The sequence below is a fragment of the Vidua macroura genome, chromosome 8 (genome assembly GCF_024509145.1).
Source record: "Vidua macroura isolate BioBank_ID:100142 chromosome 8, ASM2450914v1, whole genome shotgun sequence".
Classification (NCBI taxonomy): domain Eukaryota; kingdom Metazoa; phylum Chordata; class Aves; order Passeriformes; family Viduidae; genus Vidua; species Vidua macroura.
In genome coordinates, this window is record NC_071578.1 from 28437716 (window position 1) to 28463401 (window position 25686).

At 39.2% G+C, this 25686-nt stretch overlaps 1 protein-coding gene across 4 annotated transcripts in view; it reads right to left on the minus strand.

Moving 5' to 3' along the window:
* Positions 1–7572: 7572 nt before the first annotated feature.
* The window catches only part of CCSER2 (coiled-coil serine rich protein 2), a 61383-nt gene continuing 43269 nt past the window's right edge, over positions 7573–25686 (minus strand). For 2 of the 4 annotated variants that reach the window (XM_053984087.1, XM_053984086.1), the window contains exons 10-11: positions 21080–21164; positions 12637–12816 (exon numbers count right to left, since the gene is read on the minus strand). In XM_053984087.1, coding sequence (XP_053840062.1) covers positions 12722–12816; positions 21080–21164 — 180 coding nt within the window. In that variant the 3' untranslated portion in view covers positions 12637–12721. Of the gene's footprint in view, positions 12817–21079; positions 21165–25686 lie in introns of all 4 variants that reach the window. The other 2 variants (XM_053984085.1, XM_053984084.1) reach the window with 1 other exon arrangement.

A 25686-nucleotide genomic window follows, 5' to 3' on the forward strand; every position in this document is an offset into this window, starting at 1 on the left:
CATGCACCTCCAGACCACAGCATCTCTTCCAGAAACTTCCCCAGCATCTGGTTATTCACATCCTTGTCTGCAGTGCAGGGACTTCCCCCCCTCTCTCATGCACTGGAGAATCCTGGCTCCTGCCCCTGGGGTGTCCTGTGTCACACATGTGAAATGGGCAAAGAGGTGGGAGTTGGAGCCTGTCACCCACCAGTAATTGCCTACCAATGGCAATTCCCCTTCCAGAAACCTCCAGAGATGTGGATCTTTGCACCAGAGCAATGCTGCCTTGACCTGGCTGCAATGTGCAATTCCCTCCTGGTCTAACACACTCCCAGGGCTCACAGAAATCTCAGGGCTGCCTTCAGCAAAGCCACAACCTCTGCAAAGCATCAGCCCCCAGACCACAAAACATGCCAGAGAAAAACAAAATTAAGAGAGATCCTAGGCTGAGGGAGTGAGTTTCCTTAATCCTTGGCACTGGTACTGCTGGCCACATTGGGCATTGAGATTCAAGTGGTCACTGTGGTCACCAGAGAGCCAAGGCACCAGTGTGCATCCAACCCAACCTTTACAACTGCTGAACAGGCAGCTACCAAAGTCTGCAGGACATCCAACACTGGCTAAGTGGCCAGAGGTTCCCACATACCTTCCAGCATGGCAGGAAGGCCCCTTAGCATCGTGCAGCTAAAAACCCAAACAAGACAACAAAAGAACCCAAGGAACCCCAGAAAAACCAACCACAGAGACCATGTCAGAATAAACGGTCCATTCTGAGAAATGGTGTTGTTTGAGCTATGGCCATTAACTTCCAAAACAAAAGAAAAAGACAAGGCACAGCCCTGTACAGAGCTGCCAGCAGCTGGGCCAGCTGCTCTGGGAGTAAGGGCTGTGCATTTCCATCACATCTCACTCAGGTGCCCTGCCATGGCAGCAGGCTCAGCTGCAGCCAGTCAGAACACAGGCAAGCGCCAAAGGTGTGCTGACAGGTCAGGCATGTTTTAATGGAGCAAAGTAAAGGAAGAAAATAGAGGTGGAATCCTTATCGAAGCTGCAGCTTCAAAAAGACTTATAAATAGCACACGTAAAATGAATCCATACAGTGTCTGCTTAGCTTTTCCACAAAACCACCGAAACCTCAAAGCTGAGAATTAATTATTCCCACACTTTTGATAGCACAGAGGCTGACAATAGGGCTTTGGACAGCCAGGAAACATCTCTGAGGAGCAGACTCAGGACACATCCTTGGTTCCACAAGTAAGAGGTTAATTCTCTGTCAGTCTGCACTCTGTTGAAAGGTTTGTGTCCTCTGTAGTTAGGCAATGAAAAGACAAATTCAGTAATGCCCATGGTTCACCATGGAAGAGAGGAACAATGAAGTAGCTACCAATAATCAAATCACAAAGTACAAAGACCAAATGTAATCTACGACTGACAGGAAAAGAAGACAAGGTGACATGGAGATCAAAAGCTGGCCTGAGTAAATTAGCTGCAGATTGATTTAAAACAGAGAGGAAGGGAAAAGTTTCAGAATTACTTAAGTTACTGGGCTGATACACTTACAATTACAAATAAAAGGAATCCACACATCTAAACAGCTAGAACACCATGCAGATGTATGACAGGAGAGAGTGTGAGCATGTATGAAAATATCCCAGGGAAATAAAAAGGTGTGTTTGGGTTCAGCTACTGTGCATTGTGTCATTGAGCTGGGACAGGGGTAGTTATTAACATAGTTGCTCTGCTACTGGTCTAAAAGTTACTGCAGTCTCAGGTAAGTCTGCACTGGATCCTGCTGCCCTGTCCTTCCTCCAAGAGATTTTACAGGATTTGATGTTACAGCTTTCTCCCACTCCTCCACTAATGCAGCATCCTCCTGCCCTTCAACAGCCACTGCCAAACCTACACTGACATAAGGCAGCACCACCTTCCTGCTCTTCAGACTGGTGGGAGATACCAACAACAACTCATACTATAGTATTTGTGGAATGTAGGAGAAAAAGCCATCACTACTTTAAAAAATCCAACCAAAACCCAGAATACTCCCTCTGGTGGATTCAGTCTGCAAAAATGAATTATTTTACAGAATGGTACAAAGCACAACTGCCCTGAAAGGTGAGACAGATCCAGCAGCAGAATGTTTGCTGAGTACCATGTTGTATTTCTACAGAGCTAACATAAATAAAGCCCTGGTTGCTTCCTGCTAAAATTAACATAAATAATCATTTAAGTGTGATTTGCTTTCTACTGGTTAAAATAAAGATTCCATCTGAAAAGAGCGATGTGGAAAAATTTTCTGAATAAACAGACTAAAGGAAAAATTGTATGTGAACATGGGGACAGGCTAATGTGGACTAAGTTTACCTGAAGGGTCAGAGAGACATTTTTAAACAGTTACACTTCAGGGGTTATTAAGAATCTTTTCTTTGTGTACTGGAATAGAGCAGCTAGAAAAATAAAAAAGGTCGAGTCTAAGGTTTCACAGAGCTACAGGTCAAACAAAGAAGAGACTCCCAATGAAAAGACCCAGGTCTAATACATCACTAATTAAATTCCCTGAAAAATTGCTTCCTTATATCTACCTCAATTCAGCTCAGTAATGTGTAATTGGTAAGTTCTTCTAACCTTAGTTCATACTTGCTCTACTTAAAGAAATCTTTTCTTTAAATTAAATCTGATCACAACAGGCTTCATCTTTCATATGAATAAAATCCGAATAAAGTTTTGACCCCAAGCAGAAGTGATGATTTCTATTGCTGAAGGTCTGAGGAGGAAGTTTTTACCTACTGGATATGAAATTCAAGGAACCATATGAGCAAATAATTATTTCTTTTTAAAGCTGTTACAGAAGAATGCTCAAGAAATCAGGCTCATTTAAAACACAATGAAAACAGGACCCACTAGTGAGACTGATTTCTACTTATTTCATCTGTTTTATGTACAGAAAAGTTTATACACAATTAAACAGGAAAGTAAATACACAGAGGTTTTCCTTGAGTAATTTTCTAACAGTGACCACCAGCATAACAAATTGTGTTGGTGTAGTGGAATGATCATTTCTTCCCAGCAGGATTTACTCTGCAGGGTTTGTGCACTGAAAGAGTAGTCAAAGATTTCTATAGGGGCTTGGAATTGCCAACACATTTGAACATTTAGTCTTTATTTCCCATCTCTCTTGTGGACTTCCCACCTGAGCAGTCAGTGAGCTGAATGATAAATACAGCCGGCTGGAACAAGACAAGCCTGTCACAGAGACCAAGCAGGGAAAACAATCAATTTATTCCCGTTCAAATTACACGGTTCTTCAGCGGAGGTTTCCAATGTCTGTTTTACCCCTCCACCTCCTAACAGTGGATTGCTTCTCTCCACTGAGCACAAACAATAAATCAGTTGTGCTTACTCTGGGGCTGGCCCATCAGAGCAAGGAGGAGAGGGTGAGGAGACACCGGCTCTGTGCTCGTCTCATGGCCCGAGCCGCAGCTCTGGCTGGGAAGGCGTGTGACACACGGGGACAGGAGCTGGCAGCGCCGGCTGCTTGCATTGCACTGCCCTCTGCTGTCACAGCAGCCTGCGCACGGACCCAGCTGCTGCGAACACCCGCTCGCTTCGGGCTGACCCAAGGGAAAGGGAATGGACCGGAGGGTTTCTCCACGGGGCTTTTCCCGCACAAAGTATTCCATCTCGCTCGCTGTTATCCACCTGCCTGCTGTGAATTTACAATTAAAGTAATAATCTTAATTCTTTTCTTTTTCTGTTAGTAGAGCTCCAAGTGCTTTACCCAAAAAACGTATACTATCTGATTTTGGGGTTAACCCTTCAGACGCTGCCTAAAACATGTTTGCTAAGGCCTGGGTAATTGGTACTGAGCTTAGAGCACTTAGCACACACACAGACCCGTGCTCCTACCTACAGTAACAGCTGAAAAGTCTTCTATAACATTCATCATGTAGCCATAAATGTGTTTCGAATACCCCTCCTCAAATTTGCTAGTTTGTTCCTGTGCTAGCACATTGCAGGATGGGACACAAGAAAACATTAAAAAAATGATGCAGTGTTCTTCTGTGTCAGCAACATAAGTGTAATACAGCTCTGTGAAATAACCTCCACGACCCTTTTTCCCCTTTAAAATAAATAGAATTCTATGAAATCAGACAATATTATTTAGCAGAATAATAACCCACAAAGATAATCCCTTGAGAAAAGGAACACCCTCAAAGCAGCTCAACAAAGCGTCATTAGAAGCACATTTTAAAGGAAATATGTATTTTTGATGCCTAAATACAAACTCCAAACATATAGTATTTTTTCAGTGCCCTGTATGTGCCAGAAATGCCACACACAGAGCTTTTAACAGCTGTTAATATAATGCTCATGCACAGACCTTAACTAATTCCTTTGAAGTCGGGAATTGAATGCTAGGATGAAAAGCACAGGAGCACGATTGGCAGAGAGCTTGTGCATCATTAGGCTTCCTGCATGGGAATACCAGATCTGCAACAGCTTATAAGCATATGGTTTGAACATCAGACTTTGTAGAAACATAAGCTCAGATGCTGGCAGATCAGCTCAGCCTGACAACCTTCTGCTGTGTCTTGCAGCCATAACTGCTTCCCTCCTCCTGCCTGATCCAGCAGCTCACACAAGGGGCTGTCCCCTGTGACTGGGGGCTGCTGCTGCACCACTGGGGGACAGGAACACACAGCAGCAACCCACAGAAACTACACAGCAGAGAACTATAAACCAGGGCTGTGCTCAGAGCTGCCTGCAGCAGTCTCAGTGACACGGAATCACTTGGCCAAAGGTGAGCGGAATTAAAAAGAAGGATCCCACAAACTCACAACTGTTTGCATAAACGTGATGAACACCTTCAGGATCCTCCTTGGAAGACACGGCCACAGGTTCCTACCACCCCCGAGACTGCCAGAGTGCTGTTTGGGATACAGATTTCCATGAGGACTTCTTGCAGAGCTCCAGAGAACTTGTTTGCTGTGCTGCATGTAATTCACACAGAGAGACCATTCCCTCTCATTTACACTTCATGAATTCCTGCAAATAACTGCCATGGAACTCTTAAAAGATGGAAATTCACTGGAACTAATAAAAGAGTCCCAACAAGGTCCACAAAACTTGCATGCAAGGAGTTACTTAAAAAAATAAAAATTAAAGACTCCTGAGCAGGAAAATGCAGGAAGATTAATAAGTGTTCAAGAAAATAAGGGTGGATTCGTTTCCTCAGGGAATTTTTTTCATGCTGTCAGCATAGAATCTTGCAAGCATTGACTTTGCTAAAACCAGTACAATTCTGGTTTTATTTATGAGGACACTAAGGCAGAGAGATTAAAGGTAGGGTGGGATAATTAGCACAGTTTGTCAAACTGAGTAGCAATTAAAATGGAATTGTGGGAATAGCTGGATTTTTGTATTACTAAGCATTGAAACCTATCACACACCAAATGATCCAAGTCTTTAAAGGCTCACAGGTTTTATATACATATGCTTCTGATATAGCTAAATTAGTATATTTACCACCCCTAGACTGATCACTGTGTACACAAAGGGTGCTCTGATATCATGAGCAAATGAGGGAATGTACCGGCTGCTTTTCAAGGTTATGCCTCTAACGATAGCACCCAAGATAATGATATTATCAGGTCTCTTCAAAGTAAAACCTAAATAATTGTTTTGACTGGAGAGGTACTGAGAACCACATTGTCAACTGTGAAGTTCCACTGAAATCTAAATGCTTCTCCCAAACTGCTGCATTTCTATGGAATTTTCAGGAAAAAACCTAAACCAAAGTGAAGTAACTGTTGGAATATCCCATATCTACAACTGGTTTTAAACACCTCTCATCTTGGACTATTTCAGGGGCTTGCACTGTAACAGGCTTCAAAAGCCAACCTGTGTCATGAAACAGACAATTTCAGACAACTGAAGGGATTCTCAGAGCCTGTGATGGAGGGAAGCATTTTAAACAGCTCAGTTTTCAGATTGTACTCTGCTTTGGAATAATCAAATTCAAAATCCTTCTTAAAACAGGGCTACTGGTAAATTACTTCTGCCTTCAGCATGTTACTAGGAACTCATACTGTGTTTTCAGTGAGGACTTGGAACAAGCCTGAAGCACACCCCACATACAGTATGAGACCCGACAGCTCTTACTGCCTGTGGCTTCAGAGAAAACTATCAGAAATCCTAACAGAAACCCACCCTTTTAGCTTTCAGATTGACTGATTAGCACTAAATATCTGAGCAACTGATTTTTAGAGCTGGAGCATTTATGTTCAGTGCTTTCTACTACAAGCCAATTATTGTTGAAACAGCAGCTAATACCCATAACCCATAAGGGCAAGCTAATACCCATTACCCGTAAGGGCAAGCAGCAACTGCACAAATCTGGTTGATGTTACAAATAGCTTAATATTAACTTGTCTTGTGGTTCAGCTGTATTCAATGGTGCTCATAAAACCCCCAGCCATTTCTGTCAAAGGCAAAGTGCTGGGGTGTTCAGTCTGGGTTGCAAAGGAAGGGAAATGTCTGAAATGTCTCACCCTCTCTCACCTCCCCACGTGTAACATGCTGCCCAACAGCAACAAAGCAGCTCTGCTTCAGTCAGGAAACCACTGTTCTCAGTTTGGACAGCAGCAGATTGAGGAAGCCTTTGCCTCTGGAGGAGGAAGACAGGGAAGCTGTCAATCACAGCTTTCAGGGACACTATTTCCATAGTCATTGCATCAGCTGTTTTAACACCTGATGATCACATTGATAAGGATTAGACATCACAGTAACACCATCTGGGCTACAAGTAACAAAGAGCACACTCACCCAGGAGGACTACAGGAGGATTCATTTACAGTACCTTCCTTCCTTCTTGGTTTGAACTTGGAAACCCTGTGCAGCTCTTTCCACCCCCAAAATCCATGCAAATTTTCAAAGGCCATCTTGAAGCTAACATTAGGTTAAAGATTACAAGTGCCTGCCTACAGTCTATTTAAATGCTCTTTCTTCAAACTACAGAATTTTCCTCCCTTTTTTATCATAATTTCAAACTTCAACTTCCATCTACTGAAATAGGTCAGATTAATTAATGGAGCAGATTTTCTTTCATCTCAAGAACAGCACACCATTCAAACCATGGGCAAAATACTGACATACAATTAGGACTTGCATATTTGCACACATTGTATTCATTTGGACTTCTGTGGGGAAATAACTCCCTCGAAGTATCTTATGATAAAGATTTTAACTCGTTAAATACTTAGGAAGAGTATTTAATAGTTCTCTTAACTGCACTATAGGTGCAATAACATACCTTTAAGAACTAACCATGTCAGTCCACGTTCATCTGCAATCAATACATTAAAATGTTTAGCTCTTCTATCTTTTTTCCCCCTCCTTTTCTTTTTTTCCTTTATTAACAGTGTCATACTAAAAGCCTGCCATTTCTGTTGGAGAAAGACAATTCCAAGAAAAAAATCCATTTTAAGTGTAAGCCTAATCTCCGTGTCCCCCCAGATTTTCTGCCTACAGTTCTGTCTGCATTTTGCACAATGACTTGAAAAAGCATAGACATGAATAGTCAAGAGAAAGAGATACTTATTAGAATTATGACTTTTATTTTTATTCACTAGAGCAACATTGAGGAAAGAATTTTTACATACAGGTTTTTTAATCAACTTTACAAGCAAATTCCAATATACAGTATTTACTCTGGCCTGGGTTAAAAAACCAAAAACAACAAAGCAGATAGTAAGGGTACCTCTTGTTTTAGCTAGTATTGAATTGAATTGAAGATTTTGCTACACAGGAATTATGTTGGTTTTATGGTGGTGCTTTTACAATTAGTAGGCAGTGAGCAGCTTTACCATAACAGTGACTGAATTTCCTTGAAAGCACAGTTGTAAGATGACTACACTGAGCCCTACCACCAGGATCGCATTAAATCCACTCTGCTCAGGAAAAGCCTCTGTAACGAGATAAGGAACAGCTACGGAAGCCCAATTCAAGAACTGATTTCCATTTGTACAGCAAGAAAATGTACATTTTAAGAGAATTATGTGCTGTGCAAAACCAGAAATACTTCCCCCCCGCAACATGCAACCTACCCCAGTATGACACTTTAGAATGTGCATATGGCTGTGACATGCAAACAAAGGAAATCACGCAAATGGTATTCAGTTTTCAGGCATCGTTACAACAAATCAGCATTTAGATAAAGGCTGAAATGAACTGTACTGACCTATAATGCAGTCTAGTTGCTATGCCTACTCTCACTGCTATAAAATGGAAAGTTGAGGAACTCTTTTTTTTTCAAACTGCATCAAAATTGTGCCATTTTGGATTTTCAGGGTCTTTGTAATTATTTTGAGAAAGTTGGAGAGATAATATTGCACTTCTTTTCTCACAACCATATTCTGGGACCATTCTTCTTTAAGAGCTATGCTAGTCCTAGGGAAATTTTGCCATTGGCTTTGATTGGCAGTAGGAAGTGCTTGCTTCAGGGAAGGGGAAGGTAATAATGATTTGGCTGTATCATCACTGTTAGAATTCCACGGTTAAATTAAAGTCATTGCACAACAAAAACTCAGTACGCTATATGAATACTTTTAAACATGCTAGAGTGCATATCGATCCTGTGAAAGTGATGTGAAAATACCTTGGAAACAGCAACACTACAGGGGAAATTTGTTTCAAACAAAAGCCACACACAGCAGGAGGCATCTAGATCATTTTAGGCACAACTCCAAGCAATAAAGCTCATTTAAAGTGCAATTCTGTTCTTTTCTTTTGTGTTTATTCACTTGTTAAAATGCGTAATTGCCTCTGTACACACATACTGAACAGTAGTTTAATACTTTTGTGAATATTGCACAAAAGAATGAGAAATCAAAACAAAAAAAATGGCAATAAATCAGTTTTATAAACCTAAAAAAAAACCCTGAAGATATCAAATACTTAAATGCACACATTTTGGATAATCTGCACCAGTACTGATGATATATCTGCACCTTCCATAAGGTAGATATGATACCTGAAAATACTCTCTTAATCCCATTTGACAAGCACTCTCAGTGCCCTCTCATCCATCACTCCCCAAAGCCCATCTTTCACCAAGGTGAAGCTTCAAATCTCACTTCACCACTTCTCTCCCAGCTGCCCATCTCGTGACAGGCTTTGCCATACTCTGGACTTACTATACGTGCAACAGAGCCTTCCCTGGTAAAGAGCCCAAACATGCAGTTGTCCTAGAGGGATGCGAGGTTAGCAGCTGAACACAAACACAAGCCTGGCTAGCATCTGTCTCATCCATGATCAAATCCTGCTGGCTCCAGCTCAGTGTCTCACTAACCTGTCAGAACAAAATGGGGAAATGCTATAAAAAAGGACTATAATCTACTTATGTTCCTTTAATACATATGTACACGCCCATATAAATATAAGATTTTCTTCTGGAAAGAAAAATTAGGAACTGTCTTTTTAATGAAAACCTTGACCATCTCGATATTCTTTGCTTAATTTGCTTTGATCATCTCCTTAATTTTCAGTAAAGGTGCAGATATGAATAAAGGTATAGATATCTATACTTTTAAATGTAAACATAAAAATTGAAACATCACTAAATCAGGCTGGCGATACCTCCAGAATATGAAGCAGATGATGAATTTCTGTCAATAACATTAGGTGAAAATTGTATTTTTACACAAAATCATATACAACTAACAATAAAATCAGCTTCTCTTCAAGGAAAGTAAACTTAAAAAACACACCTTCCATAGAAATCTATATGGACCGGAAAATGAACCAGGAATCTGATCATTCCCTCAGCAGTCTTTAAACTCCTGAGAAACACAGTTAGCTGCCAGGAGCTAGTTTTGGGGAATATAAAAAAGTGAGTTTTATTTTCTTATTGAAAGTAAATACGTACACTAAATACCACTAATTCAATGCTTTTTGTGGAAATAATTTATTACCAGAGCATAATTGTTACTGCTATCTCACATTGTGGTTTCTGATCCTATATCAACTATAACAACATTATTTGTCTTGTCATGTCTTGCTTACATTGTCATCACCTCAGTTCACAGAAGGTCCTGCAGGTCCCTTATTTCAGACTGATCTAAGTAGTTCAGAAAAAGAATCTCCCCCTACCCATTTCCCTCCCCAAGCTTTTCATTTTTCTGCTTCATCTTCAGTTACATAAAATTACAGTGTAAGAAATCCAAAATAATTCTTGAATATCAACAATGTACTGAAAACTCAGGTGAGATGACTCTTTTTTCCTTCACCCAACTGACGTATCCATCAGGATACCCCCACTTAAAGGGCTTATATTATAGAAGCTGAATATTGAATTCATTTATGAAATGTCTACACCTACTCACTTTAATTCTCTCAAAGAAAATACTGTAATATGTCAATGTCCTACAGCCAGAGCCTAGAACAAAATAACACTGTGTTGCATTTTACTGACATGATGTGCTCTTCAGGAACAGATTATGGGCCAAATTTGTTGCAGCAGCCTTCTGCTGATGATTTTAAAACCAACTCAAGAACAGAAAAAAAAAAACCACACAAAAAAACAAAACCAGGGGCATCCAAGAGAGTCATGGGAAAGCTGGGAAGAATTGGAGATGGGACATAAAAAATTTCTGCAAAGCTTCACTGGATATGCGCACATGTAACTCGCATCATTCGTGTCATGGTCCCAGAGTGCACCAAGACTACTTTCAGAAAAAAATATTTCTCCTAGAGAGTACAAAAATGTAGATTTTTTTTCTGCTTAATTTCCCCAAGAAGCTCCTTACCAGTTATGCACTTCTTCAGAAATTACAAAAAAAAAAAAAAAAAAAAAAAAGAAAAAAGAAAAAAATACAAAAAACCCGAAATAACACATCTTTGAAAAACTCTTAAGAGTACCAGCTCTGAATTAGGACATAATAGGATTGCTCAAAGCAAATAAGTGGGGTTAATTTTTTTCCTTTTTAAAAAATAGTTGCATTTTTAATATAAGTTTTATTCTGTAAAATAGTTTCAAATTCTTACATATATGGCAAAGTTTGTGCAAAATTTCAAGTCAGGTACTTCAGAGCCTTTCAATATTAAACAGAAATCAATAAATACAAGCAGAACAATAAAAAATTAAAATATTAATTAAAATGCATGTTGTGCAACCTCAACATAGGTGTTCTGGACCCCTTATTCCCAGAGGCTCCCTACTTACCAATTCCTAAGAGCCTGCATTGGAAGGTTTGGACAAACATCCTTAGCACTGCATTTCAAGAATCTACACAGTAATGTGTCTATTCAACACAATAAAAACATACCACAATCATTTAACAAATGAGGATGTTTAAGCGAGAAGATTCGTTTCACCCTGTGAAATCTGCCTAATGTCTGTGAACAGTGAAAACAGGATAAATAAAGAACAGAGCTACTTCAGATTACAGCAAAACAAAACAACACAACCCACCCAACCCATGAGATTAAATAACATTAAATATGTCAGTCTTGAGAGAATGATAAATACAAGGATTTTTGCATAGGCCTCTGGAATACAGAGTCAGAATTATGGCCAATAAAACATCTGCTAGTCAGTCTAATTTTCTACCACTCTGACCTAACGAATACTCAGAACCAAGAAGTTAAACAGAACAGCAATTTCATTGTCTAATAATTCAAACAGAGGTAAGAAATAATTTCTGCCATCCTGAAATAAATAGTGCAGCATTCTGGCATTTGTGGTTACCACAGACTTCAGTATTTGCTTAATTACAAAGATTGCAATACCATCTTTATTACAGATCAACGATAAAATAAAGCACTCTCAAGAGAAACTGCACAGCTCGTAACATCAGCCTCAGAACACAGCAGGATGGAGAATGCAAACCCTAAAGAAGATGCAGTTTGGAACAGTGACCCAGGATTTGCAAGCTGCAGGTACAGCAGGCTCCAAGGCAGTCTCAAGACGGGAAGTGGGACATGGCGTGGCATCGAGCGCTGAGATGCGGGACGGCCTCAGTGTGTCTTTGGTTTCGGGAGGCGGGAATGCCGACCGGAGGGCATGCTGTCCCCGGAATGCACCCCAGCGGAGTGCGTCTGCACACTTTCCTTTCTCTGGACTGGTGGCCTTGGGATGTTAGACTTTAGGGAGGTGTTCTGAGGCTCTGGAGGTACTGGCGTGGATTTCTGACTGCTCACTTGCTTGGATTTGACGAAGGATGTAGTTGGTGGGCGAAGTTTAGACACTTTCTGACTCTGTTTACCCTTCAGGTTATCCTGCCCAGATGTTGGCTGTGGCTGAGTGGAACTACTCAGTGGTAGAAGCTCACGTTCCTTGGAAGCAGCAGAGTGATCTGCAGATCGTATGGGAACGGCCATGGTAGGAGGCACTAAAGCAGTTGGGGGTTTCACGATTCTTGAAGTCTTTGGCTGAGAAGCCTGGTTTGTGAATGAGGGTTGACCTTTCACAGGTAATCCAGTCTGCACCTCTGGAGCATCAGCTTGTGTAGAGGTCTGAAAGTGGGGACGAGGTGGTAATGTACCTTTCTTATTACTAGCCACCTCTCCAGGGTCTTCAATGTTTTTGTTCTTCAAATTGTCCAAATATGATGCATTTTCATCTTTTGTGTTTAACTGTACACTTGTTGAAGCGTTTACGTCATTCAGGCTATTTGGGAGAGAGATATTTGCAGCATTTCGATTCTGATGATTTCTACTGTCATGCAGATCTGGTTTAGGATATTCACTGTGGGCCTCGATATGTGGAGTTTTTATTAGTTTTCCCTGGGCGAGGTCTGTGGAATTGGGAAGGCTGCTGGAAGGCTGTAGTACTTGAGGCTGTTAAAGAGAAAATAATACAAGAATATATTAGGCACAGAAGACACCAGATACACTCAGAATCCAACGTGAGCTGACTGGATGCTTGATAAGGGCTTTATATCTGGGTTTTTAAATCAAAACTTTGACTTCGGCAAAACAGGATGGGTCATGGGACACACACAAATGGAATTCGTAACTGAAGTGAAAAAAAGTATACCAGCACTGTAATAAACAACAACATAAAGACAAAAAGGAAACCGACCGGCTTAAAAAGGAAAGATGAAGAAGGCATGGTTGATGGTTTCACCCAAATCTGCAGGACAACGCAAGAATTAACGTCGATGCAGATCAATTCTAACCAAATGCTTAACCCAATGCAACAGCTGTGTCCAGCTTTAATTTCTGCTCAGTGCATATTGACCTCAACTACCCCAACCCTCTTACTGCACAGGCAGGAAAGGAGTTGGATGGACCACATGAACTTACAGGCCATTTCCTTGCCTTACTGAGGCCAGAAAATCTGGTGGAAATATGTGCCAATCAGGCTACTGACTAAGCTTAGGTAACTGTTTTATCTTGAACTGATTTTAAATGGGCTGATAAAGAAACAGAGTTCATATGAAAGTAGAGACCACATTCTACCACACTGATAGCCATGGGATAAAGAGAACTGTAGAAAATTTTACATTTTATCAGAAGATACAATCTAATCAAACACACATCAGGTAAGAGAATCATCAGTACCTCTTCTGGGTAATTTCTATTCTCTTTGTTCTGCCCTGTAAAGAGACTTAAAAGTTTAATGGTGCACTAGCTTCACAATACATCCGAGACCTGCAACTTGGATACAGATCCTGGAAGCATTATTTAAAAATCTGCAATTTGTGGCAAAACCCAAAATCTATTAAAACCTAAACTTTTAGCAGGTTTGGATTATTTTTCTCATTTTCTTTACAAAGGAGGGGAACCGAACTCCTGCCAACTAGTCATCACTCAACTACCTGGATTCTTACCAGCTGACAGGTTGCATGTACACAGTAAACAGGCTTATTCTATTTACTAGTGAAATAGAGTAAATAAAAAAGAATCAATGTTTGTGTTAGGGAGATTTGACTAAGTGTCATTTTAGTCACTCTCCTGAATTATTCACAAGTTCTAAAGAGAAAACCCATTATTTGTCTGGTCTTCTTAGCTCTTCAGGAATCAGCAGGAAGAATGCAATGATAGCTGTGCATGCCAGATTCCCGTTACACATTTAGGGCCATAGCCCATCTCAGGACTCTTTAGGCTTTTCATCTTTTCCCTGGCAGGATTACTACTGAAAACTGAATCCTCAAAATTCCTCATCAAGAAAAAAAAATTAAAGGTTAATGAGAGGAAAATCAAGGTTTCTCCATCTATTTTTTATATATGGGCAGGTTTTCCCTTTAGAATATAAGAGTTGTCTCGTAAGGCAAGGCAAAATCTGGATTTGTGGCATCCACTATCACTGACAGACATGTAAGGCAAATATCCTGAGCAGCCAAAACATGACTGCTTTGGAAAGAGTAAAAAGATTAAAAAAACAGGCAAAAAAGCCTCCAAAATGGCATCAAATGAGTACCAAAACATTATTCCTTATGTGACCCAAAACTAGCTTAACGTTTTAAAACCTTCTTAACCATACAATCCTATAGGAAGGAAAAGCTGAACACAAGGAATAATTCCATACACAGAGAGTCACAGCTTAAATTAAATTAGTCCTCCACATTTTTTTTTTTCCATTTTCCAGTGTTTATGTTTGGGTTACAGAAGTTATTATCCTTCCAGTCTAGGAGTTGACAGGATGATGTTAGCCAAAATGATTTACTGATTTGAGATCTCACCTGCAAAACCAAAACTGCTAATAATGAATCCAGAAACCAAAGCAATGTGTACCCAATTCCCATGTAAATATTACAACAAATAAATCCTATTTTCTAATCCCACTTGAAATAAAAAAAGTTAAAACATTTATATCCCACAGTATTGTGTCAAATGTGGAAAAATAATTGTCATAAAATTTTTCTCCCTCAGCTAGGAAGGGTTTTTAAATGCTAGTTTTCAAAAACACAGAGAAATATCTAAACTAATCAATAAAAATTCTAACTTAATATCAAATAATTCTAGCAATACTAATCAACAAAATTTAAAAATTGGCAAGTTACAGAAGAAACGAAATTTGTATGGAAAGTTGAGTTAAATACAAACACATCTGGAGTACAGCAAAGCCATCAAGGTTTCAATAATGCTATTTTGAATTCTTCTGACAAAGGCTAGGTAGTGTTTGAGCTCTTCCCTTCAGGCAATTTTGCATTTTACACATGAAAACAGCCAAATACATGTTTTCCTCATTATCCTTTGTAACCTTAAAAGGTCTAAGCAGCTTATTACCTAGAAAGTTAAGTGATACTAAGGTAGAAAATGTCTACGTGCTCAGAATTATGAGGACACCAGAGCTCTGGTATCATCTTTGCCCAGTTGTTTTAAATGCTGTACTGCTTTGTAAATGTATATTTCTACTCAAGATCTGTCCAATTATCACAATGACAGATTTTAATATAATCAAATTTCTACATGCATTAACATTCAAAATGACACTAAAAGCAGCAAAATGCCACTTGCAAAATATGCACATAACGGTTCACAAGGTATCCAACACTGACATTATTGCCACCCACAGCCCATATCTTTGTACTAGATACAAGTTCTCCTCTTACAAAGAAAGTCTTTGAAATTCTGACCATGTTACTGGTAAAAACAATAAGCCAGCTGAACGACTGAAGTACCTGGTGAATTCCATCACATGAAGGAAGAGAAAAAGAAAAAAGCATTCTGCCTTCCAGGCATAGTATTTTATTTCACACAAGACCTAAAACAGTGTTTCATCTGCATTGTTTTGAGTGCACTTCAGGTAATATTTCTGGGGTGGGACACACCATGACTTGGAATAGACTGCCATGCTACCCAGACTTCTATTTATGTCCCATAAAGAAAACATGCAGGTAAACAAATATCTGCACTCCTCTGGGATGCTCCTAAAGTGCAAAGCTGGATTCAAACATTTCAAGTACAATGTAACTGAAGACACTTAGTCCTCCTCAAACTGGAAGTACATTCGACAAAGTGCTTTGTGCTCCTTTCTGCACAAAGAAACTGATTTTTCTGTACTGGCAAGAGCTTCAAAGCCTTCTAAATATTGAGCACTAATCAAAATTACTCAATTCACACCCTACTTCATTAGCCCAAGAGATTTTTCTATTATTTGTCTCAAGTAAAACTGGCTGTTACATCATCCAGAGAAAGATGACATCCACGACAAGGATTACCACTATTGTACAGTTATCGAACTACTGAGACTGTAGTAGCTTTGTGCTGGAAAACTGAAACATCATGTTGTACTGTTCAAGAAGTTAAATGGACTATTAAAGAAGTTTAAAACGTGGTCATGACTGTGATATTCATTCATTAGCTAAAAATTCCCTTCAGTTTTGCTTTGGTTATCTTGGTCCCCATCTTGATTCCCTTTATAATATCTCTGTAGAATGAAATAAAGTCATTTTCTCCCTGCAGTATCTTGAGGAAGGAGGGAAGCGATGCAATGGAAAGTCCAAGAACTGCATGCATATCTCCCACAGACATGCATCATGCACAGGGCAAAGAAAAAACCCAAAAGTGAAAATGCGTGAGGGAGAGGTGGGAATAAATCTGAAGTTGTACTGTACCACGCTTTATCACAGAAGTAATGGACTAACTTCTCAACTCCTTGCCAATGGCATAATGGAAAGCAGAGACAAGAAAAAGACAAGGACAATGATGTCAGAGGACCAAGACAAAACAATGAGCAATTGCCATGACAGAACTGCAACTTTTCACCATTTCAATTGTAATTACCGTGTCCCCCATTGGTTTTTAATCCTCCTTCAAGAAACAAAGGAAGCAACAGTATTTAAGTAATGCAATACAAAAACATTTATAGGAAGACCAGCATGGGCTACCTTTGCTCTTACAACTTCAAGGTTTTTAGCAGTTAATCTCCTATACTCCAAATACTGCAACTAGAATTTGTTTGTATTATTAAAACTGTATAAAAGAAAAATCTTTGCATCCATGCATATGAATGTTCAATATCTAACCCTGAACAGCAAGGTCATTAAAGACACAGCATTCCATCCTTGGATCATATTGCCCTCATTTTTAGTGACTCATCTTCCTAGCAAATCACTCACGAGTTGGAAGAGACAACTACCAGAGGTTCCTTTTGGAAAGGGGTGGAAGGGAAGGGTCACAAACTCTGCTACGTAACTCTTTCATTTCCTCATGAGTTCTGCCATCCCTCCTCTCACTACCTTGGCACAGGATAAGCTGTCATTTCAAACCATGGCCTGTGCAGACACAGCCCTGCTGAAAGGCTGCATCAGACAGCTCTCATTTTTTACCTCTGGAAAACATCAGCATTTCACACCTTTAATCTGTAGCATTTGCTAATACCTTCTTTTTGAACTTTTTTTTTTCTTTCCCTTTGATCTAGCTGTATTATATCCATATTCCAGCATTAAAATACAGGATTCTGCAGTATGGAGAATGACCTCAGATAATGACACAAAACAACAGTGTTTTTTTAAGCATCATTTGCCAGACATGAGGCTAGTAAGATAATTGGTAATGTGGCAAAGCATTATTATTCTTTCCACATAGTCTGTACAGAAACCCCAACTTGGAAAATTTTATTTTTTCAAAGAAAAATTACTTCACGTAATATATAACTACATCAAGGCAGGTATTTCATCCACAAATATGGATATATGTGCAGCAAGCAGATAGATATGACCATATACAAAATCAAGGGGTTTTTTGCAAACATAAATTTAGTTTGGTGCAACAGTCCTTTCTCTTGTAGCTGACTCTGTAAGTACTGAAGTTGGAAGGAAAAGAGTTTTTCCTAAAAGACTCTTCATATAGCTGAACACCCTTGGAGCAAAAATAATTACATAAAAAAGGCAGTATGTAATGATTCCAGGATCTTTTTAATAATTGGTCACAGAACCTCCCAGCTAATGCTCTGGAGAAACTTTTTCTGCTAACACAAACACTTCGAACACCCTACAAAGCTGTAGCGGTCCATAAAGCTTTGGAAACATTTCAGCAACATGTCTTTGTTTAAAAGAAAATGTATGAAAAAGCACAGCCTGGATCTGATTTATAGTCACTAGGCATAGAGAAGCTTTCTTCCTGGTGATAACAAGCTGTGTGTCACCTGCCAGAATTGCTTAGATTATCTCTATCTGTAATACTTACATACAAAAAGTCTAAATAAATGTTCTTCCAGGACGTGCACACTAAGTGGAGATGCAACAACTGCAATGCTTGAATAACAAAGCAATTCTGATCAGCATTTCTGTGTGGAGAAGCACTTGGGGTAAGGGCCCTAGAGAAGGTGGTGTAATATTCCTGTATTAGAACACAAACTCATGATTGCTTCCTTACCAATGTGTATTCTAAATGTCTGTTTCTAGAGCTGCATCATTAAAGGTCCATAACACAAATGGAAAGGATTTAACTGTTTTGAATAAAGTTCGAGATGTCATCAAAACATATCCTATGACCTAAAGAAAAATAAATGACCCTTATACAGTAGTTTAGTTCAAAACACATGGGAATTACAGGAACAAAATGATTTGGTTTTTATTCCTAAAAACTAATGTACTGTTATCAAAGGGTTTATGAAATGCAAAGTGCTGAATTGTTTCCAAGGCTGGTGAAAAAACATGAAATTAATAAATGTGTACATATTAAAAATTAACTGTCATTAAAAGTGAAAAACATACATCCAATGCTGAAGTATGTGAAGTATGTGACTGCAGTGCAGTGATATGCTAAGGCAAGTTCAGCAGCAGGTGTGCTGACATTGTGACTGGTGCTTAAAGAGAACCATAAACCTACACTAGTGTAATATTACCTAGCAGGGATATATTTCCTGTCCTGTACAGCAGGAGGGAAATTATTTTTAGTTGTTTATACACTGTAATATGAACAGTTTATAGATTTACACCCTCATAACCTACAGTGCCTGTAAGTGATCTATGTATCCATCAGCTAGCAACAGCACAGTGAAGAAACCTGCAGAATTCATATGCAGAGATGATATTTTAGGTTCAGGATCCAGAAGTTAGGAAAGAAGTGCTTGACTTCCAAGTCTATACAGAAAACACAGCCAAAAAAAACCTGAGACTACCTCATGTTTCCATCATCTTCTCTGTATTAGTGCAAAAGAACACTGACATTAGTGTTTCAGGCTGTCCTACTCAGTGGTGATGCTCGCTCAGCATTTGCCTTAAAACCCCATATTTGGCATTTCATACCAGCTCCAAAACCTGAATACTGAAACCACTGAACCAAGTGGGAAAGAAGTATGCTAGTGACTGTTCCAGTAATGTTTTAATTTACAGAACTGTTCACACAGTGATAAACCAGTGATTTTTCAATAATTTAATTTAAAATGTCTAAGGAACCTCCTAATGTATACTTTATTCCGTTATTGCTCTATAGAGGAAACCTCAGGCTTAAAAAAAAAGCTAGGAACACTCCACTAGTGGAAACTTACTTTCCTAAACAATACATTAATTATAGTTTAGGCTAACTAGTCAAGGGCGCATTTTCATTTGCTTTACTTCCTTTACTAGCAATTAATTGAATGCAACATATAAGATGCATACTAAAAAATCCAACCTGCTTTAGTAATAAAAGTTTACTTTGGAATCCCAAATAAGAGGCCACCCTAGTTAGTGAGGGATGAGGTGGAGGCTCAGAAAAGCGGCAAGATTAGCAAGCAAAGTTTTCTTCTTCAGCTAAGCAGCCACTGTGAATGATGGGACACCAGAAGCTTACAGGGCAGCTGGGACACCGTCCTCCTATTCTGACCCTCCAGTCAGTCTCCAAGCCCCAAAACCATAACATTTGTATGATCCTCAGGTCTGAGGATCTCCTTGAAGTCAGTCTCCGTTGATAGGACAGTGAATCACCCAGGCTGTGCTACTGCTGGCCCCTCCACTCAGCAACAGAAGGCACAATCATCAGATTTCGGGGTTCTATGTTCAGTACACACACAGAGTCCCACATCAAACACCACAGAAAAATGAAGCACATCCCTTATTGCACAGAGAAAAGCCCATGAAACAGGCTGTGCATTCCTGATGAGTTGTTTACATGAACATTGTCACAGAAGCGTCAAGAGAGTATCTGAAGCACAGTTTACAAAATATTGGATTTTTTTTCTGGTGATCGATAGAAGTAAAGATTATTGCAGTGTGAAATATATGTAAGCTTAGTTTTCCAAAGTGCAGCTTACTCTTCAGATCTCCAGTGGCCCTGGAAATCTTACTTTGTTTCCATAATTTTACTTTGCCTTTATTTCTTGTCCAAATACACTCTTGAGCTTTGCTAGGCAAACACTGTAATTTGCAAATTACAGTACATTTAAAAAATATAACTTTAGCGTTACGAAGTAGTTATATTTCTTCAAACAGTTATCTGTTCAAAATGCAATACCAAAGCACAAAATAAAACTTACCATTTCTCTATGTCTACGTAAGCATACAGTTTTAAAATCAGCAATTGTCTTTTGTTTTGCAGATCCAAGCCAAGTGAACAAATGCATCTTATATCAGCCTGCATTGTAGCTAGCGCATAAGGAACGTTAATAAATCATGCAAGTTGTGCAACAGCCACTTCAATGTAAGAGAAGCCTTTTTACAACAAATACCGAGGAGGGAGGGAAAATAATTAGTTTGAGGGAAGCCATTCTGAAAAGTTAAAACTTTTTGTGAGAGACAATGCAAGTGACACTGTCCCACCAACACTTTTCTGTACAACCACGACGCGTTGACATGAACGCACCCACAGACGTGCGTGCGGACGCGTGAGCAAACAGAACACACACACAGACAGGAGAGTGCATCACAGCCATGGAAAACAGGGAAATGCAGCAAGCAAGACTGATGTTAAGACAAAGACTGGAAACAAGGGCCTACTCGGGTTTGCCTGAAGAACTGCTGAGGTCTATTGGCATTTAAGAACTGTTATAAAGCTATGAGTTGTAGCTGCTCGTACGCTGGCCGAAGGAAGCGGTTTGTTAGGCACAGACTATGGTGTATGCCTGGAGATCTGCCTGAGAGAGGAGGAGACTACGAGATGAACGGTGCGTGCAAAGGGGAAGCTTCTACTGGAACACGGTGAGGGAGATGAGTGAGAGGTACAGACTCACTCTGTCTGCGGTGCGGTGGAACACTCCGAGGGATGCCCTGGAATGAGCCCTGCCAGGGAGAGAAGGAGGGAGCAGAATACCCACCCTGTGCAGAAAGAGAGAGGGGGAGAAGTATAATAAAAAAAGAGAACAGGGAAAAACAAGACACCAAAAAGCCACACCATTCTTTTTCTTTTTCCCCCAGAAAGGTATCATTATATTTCCAGTTGTTCTACTTTGTAAAACCAGAGCCCAGCTGTCCTAAACTAGTTAGAAATCTTACAAAATACCTCCACGTTTTTTCAATATATAAGCACACATTTCTGTCCTAGGTAGTTTTAGGGCAAGAGTACAGAAGTTGGGCTTTTCATGATTAAAAATACATTATAAAATTGTATTTATACAGCTTTCAAAAGTATTTTAGAAATGTCTCACCAAGTAGTAGCTTGCTCAGTTCTAATCTACTGGAAAACCAGTCAACTTTAGTTTTCAACAAAAACTTCTAATGCATAGAAACAAATTTTCCACTAAGTCCTGGTGCTTTAGAGGCCACTTTACTCCAATTTCATCAGTATTATTTATTGTGGAAGAGAAGAGGTGACATAGAACTGTTTTCCTTGCACTTTGCTCTTGGAGCTTGAGTCTTCCATGAAAGGATCAGGGAACTGTGCAGATCCATGCAGTGCAGGGTTTGTCTGTCAGAGCTCTCAAATCACCACAAGTGTGACACACTGTGGTTGCTATGTTCTCAGAAGAAAAAGTAATTTTCTTATTACTTTTCCTTTTCCCCACATCCTTACCTTTGCAAATCCAAGCTGCAATTTCCCTCTTAAAAAACATAATCTTGATTTCCTATTTCAGCAGGGAAGGTTTAAGTATTTACAATCCTTTTGCCATTTAAGCAGCTGAAAACTGCTTTTCTAAGTCCTGGAACACTGGTACTACAATAATGACTGCCCCACTGCCTCTTGACCAACAGCAACCAACTGTGGCTACCCTGCGAGCCAGCAGGCTGAAGGTATCTGAACAGCACCCACATGATAGAAAACAGGATTGCCCCTCCTCTCCAGATTCTCTGCTGCAGACCACACTGCCATGGCTGGACAAATAATAAAGTATTTGACTTCCATGCGTTTTTTAAAACAATGTTAAATATCACATTATTTCTATAAATAAATATTATGCTTTTATTTGTCTTAGGAGAGTTTTAAACACCTCCCTGAGCTTCCAGTTATCCTTACCTAATCAGATTTTATCCAGCACTATTCCAGGTTTCAGTTCTGCTGAGATGAAACTTAACATGCATTTAACCAAGTCTTAGAATCTGCTAGTCAGAACACTTTTCATCTAGAACAGGAAATAAAGAAAAAATCCTGACAAGACTCCTTTATTGTTCTTCAGAAGCAGAGATAAAACAATTATTGCAGCAAAATCCAAGGGGAAAAATGAAACAAGTTCTTCAGTCTGATTATCTCTAGATGGAGGTATTGATTACCTAATGTGTTCTTACAGTCCTCCATCAGTGGTCATTAAGACCACAATTTTTAGACTGCTGCATGAAAGTACTGGAACAGTACAAGCTTCAGTCATGCAATGTGACAAAATAATATCATGTGCTGCATCACCTGAATAGGTACACACACATTGAATACATAAATAGTCCTGGGAACACGATTTACCAGCCAATGACTGATGGGAAAATGATCAAAAGCTTTGGATTTTCATAGCACGGTACAAAAGAACACTTCATTTTACAGGTTTGTTCACATTTCATCCAAAATTTTGTGAGGGTACTGGAACATCAAGGAAAAAATCTATCCATTAGCTAAACATAACTGAATCTTCCCATAGTAGAAAGCACATTATCTCCAGGCACAAGTTTGATTTCGCAGAGACTCATCTGAGCTGGCAATGGGCATTTTTCTTTGAAATTTTTAACACATTAAGAAGGGAGGTGAAAATTTTATATCCTCTCCCTTTTACTCTCTGAAAAGAGAGATTAAGAGAAGCATGAGCTATCTGAGCTCATGTTAAGACATTATTAAGTTAAGACCACAATTAAGACACTATTGTAAAGGCAATTAAATATTTACATGTCTTGATAGGTTCCAGAAATTCTTAAGCATCCATATTAGCACTTCAAAGCCCAGCACTAAGTACAGTCTTCTCAATAATTCTTTAGTTTATCATTGCTCTGACTAGAGAGGTAAATGAAGAAAGTGCAAGTAACTTCCTTGAATCTTTTGCCTACTGAACTGAACTGGTCTCCAGGCATATTTTAATCCTCTTTTCCCAAATACTGCTGTTGACATTGCTCCATATAGGTAAGTTTCAAATAAATGCCAGATTTCTTTTTTGTAATAAATTAATATTTTTTTCTAAAAATACCCCAAACAACGGTTGTTTAATTGTACATCAAATAAGGTAATTAATATCAACATCAATTGAAAAAGTAAGAATCAGCAGATACAGCACTAGGAAATGTATTGAGTGTTATGACTTAAACTGATTATAACAATTATAAAGGATGTACCAATCCCATTGATATAACACATTAAGATTTAAGTATCTGCAAATATACCTGTCTTACAAAAAGATTAATTTTCTTTTAATAGTAATTACTGTACAAAAGTCCAGCAAATTTATCAAGCTTTCTCCTTCAAACATCAACTCATATTCATCTCTTATTACTCAAATGTGCACTGAGGTTCCCAAGAAATCAAAAGAGGAGGAAAAAAGAAACACACTAAAAAAACATATCTCCTCAGATGATGCTACATATTCAAAATACACAGATAATGTGGCAGTTTCCTGCTGAAAGTAAGAAAGAAGAAAAACCTGAATCACCACTTATTTATTACAGTATCTATAAAACTCATAAGCAAGGAATTCTAGAATTGAAAGATGACAGCATGACTTACCTCAACTTCTATTAAAAAAACCAAACCCAAACAAAAATATCTGATGGGATTCTTCTGAGTTCTGAAGCAACATTTTTCACTAAGACTTCAATGTTAGACAGCAGTTTGAACAGTCTCTCCCCACAGGTAGTATGTGCATCCAGCCACTACTCTTAAATCCCACTCTTCCTATTTTCCAGATACTGGATTTGTGAAATCAGTAGCAAAGGCATCCCCAAAGAGAACTGAATCGTAACTTTAAAACAACATGAGATTCAGGAATGGAAAATAAGAGCAACTGAGGTAGTTAGTCCCTTAACTACAAACCAGAAGGACAAATGTTGTTCTGAGATCCTGATGAATTGTACTACTGCTTTATGTTGTACTAAATGCTTTATGAAATTCTGACTCTAACTGCACTGGGAAAACATGGTGGCTGTTTCGTCTTTTAAATGCTGCTATGAAGACTAAGGCCAGAGTTTTCCATTGCTAGTTATGAGCAGACTTCAACCTTAGAATAAGAAATCACAGGAACAAAAGCAATTGCTTCTTACAGAAAAGGAGAAGCAAAATATTTCTAAGCTATTGCTGCACAGTAATTTTAGCCCAACATCCAGATACTCCAGTTCTTTTCCCAAGGATACACCAACATGCAAAACTGCTACTGCTTTAAAAAGTCTTTTGTGCTGCAGAAACAAATACAGCAAAGACCCTTTTTTTAATACAGCTGGAGCCTCTGAGCACTTCAATGAGGTGATTTTTGCTGCCTCTCACCAAGCACTGCCAGTTGCCTCATACACACTCAGAGCTCCACATCATGAACAAACCTAGAATGACAGACTTCACTACTGAGGCAAACAGAAAAAATGTTTCTGCAGCAGTCTTCTCTTACTGGCCTAGCACCCAGAAAGAGATCAGTTCTGACATGCAATAGTCTTTCTGAAAGTATTCAGATGTAAAATTTCACCAACCCAGTTTTATGTGCTGGTTTACACAAAACCAACAAGAACAGCTTGTGAAGGGTTCAAGAACCTCTCTTCTGTGTAGTCCCTACACGTCATGCACAGTCACAACACAAGAGACAGGAGCACAATATGACCACCTAGTCCAGCTATGGTTTTGTTTCACCAAGTACATGTATTAGAACATGAAGCAAACAGCAAAACAACAAAGACAGTGAGAGAAGTCAAGGCTGGCTGTGAAGATGAACACATACAGTGGCTGGACCTCAAAAGTTGCAAGCTTAAATTAATGGTTGTGAAGCTGACACATACAGGATGTTTAAGGCTAAGGTGGAAGGAGATACTAACTAAAACCAGAAGGTCAACAGTACACAAAGACAGACAAAAGATTACAAAGGTTCATCAAAACAATTGACATGAAAGGCTTTGGAATGACAAACTGGAAGAAAATTCAAAAGGTATGCAAAGAATATCCCAGTGCAAAAGTAGAGAAAAGATGGAGCAAAGAGCAAGACCATGCACATTCCCATGCAAACTGACAGGTTCTGTTGTCATTTTAGCAGAGACAAGAATGAACTTGTATGCACATTTAGGCAGCAAAGCTCATCTCATCACTGTGATCTGTTACCAAGGGGAAATACCCAGCTTTTACTGTACACACTATCTACTCTTGCAGGGAGTGGAAGAACAACAGCAACTAGGAGGAACTTGTCCTCACAGGCCAGAATCTTCTGTAGGCATCTTGGACCAAATTCAGGGCTTTTCA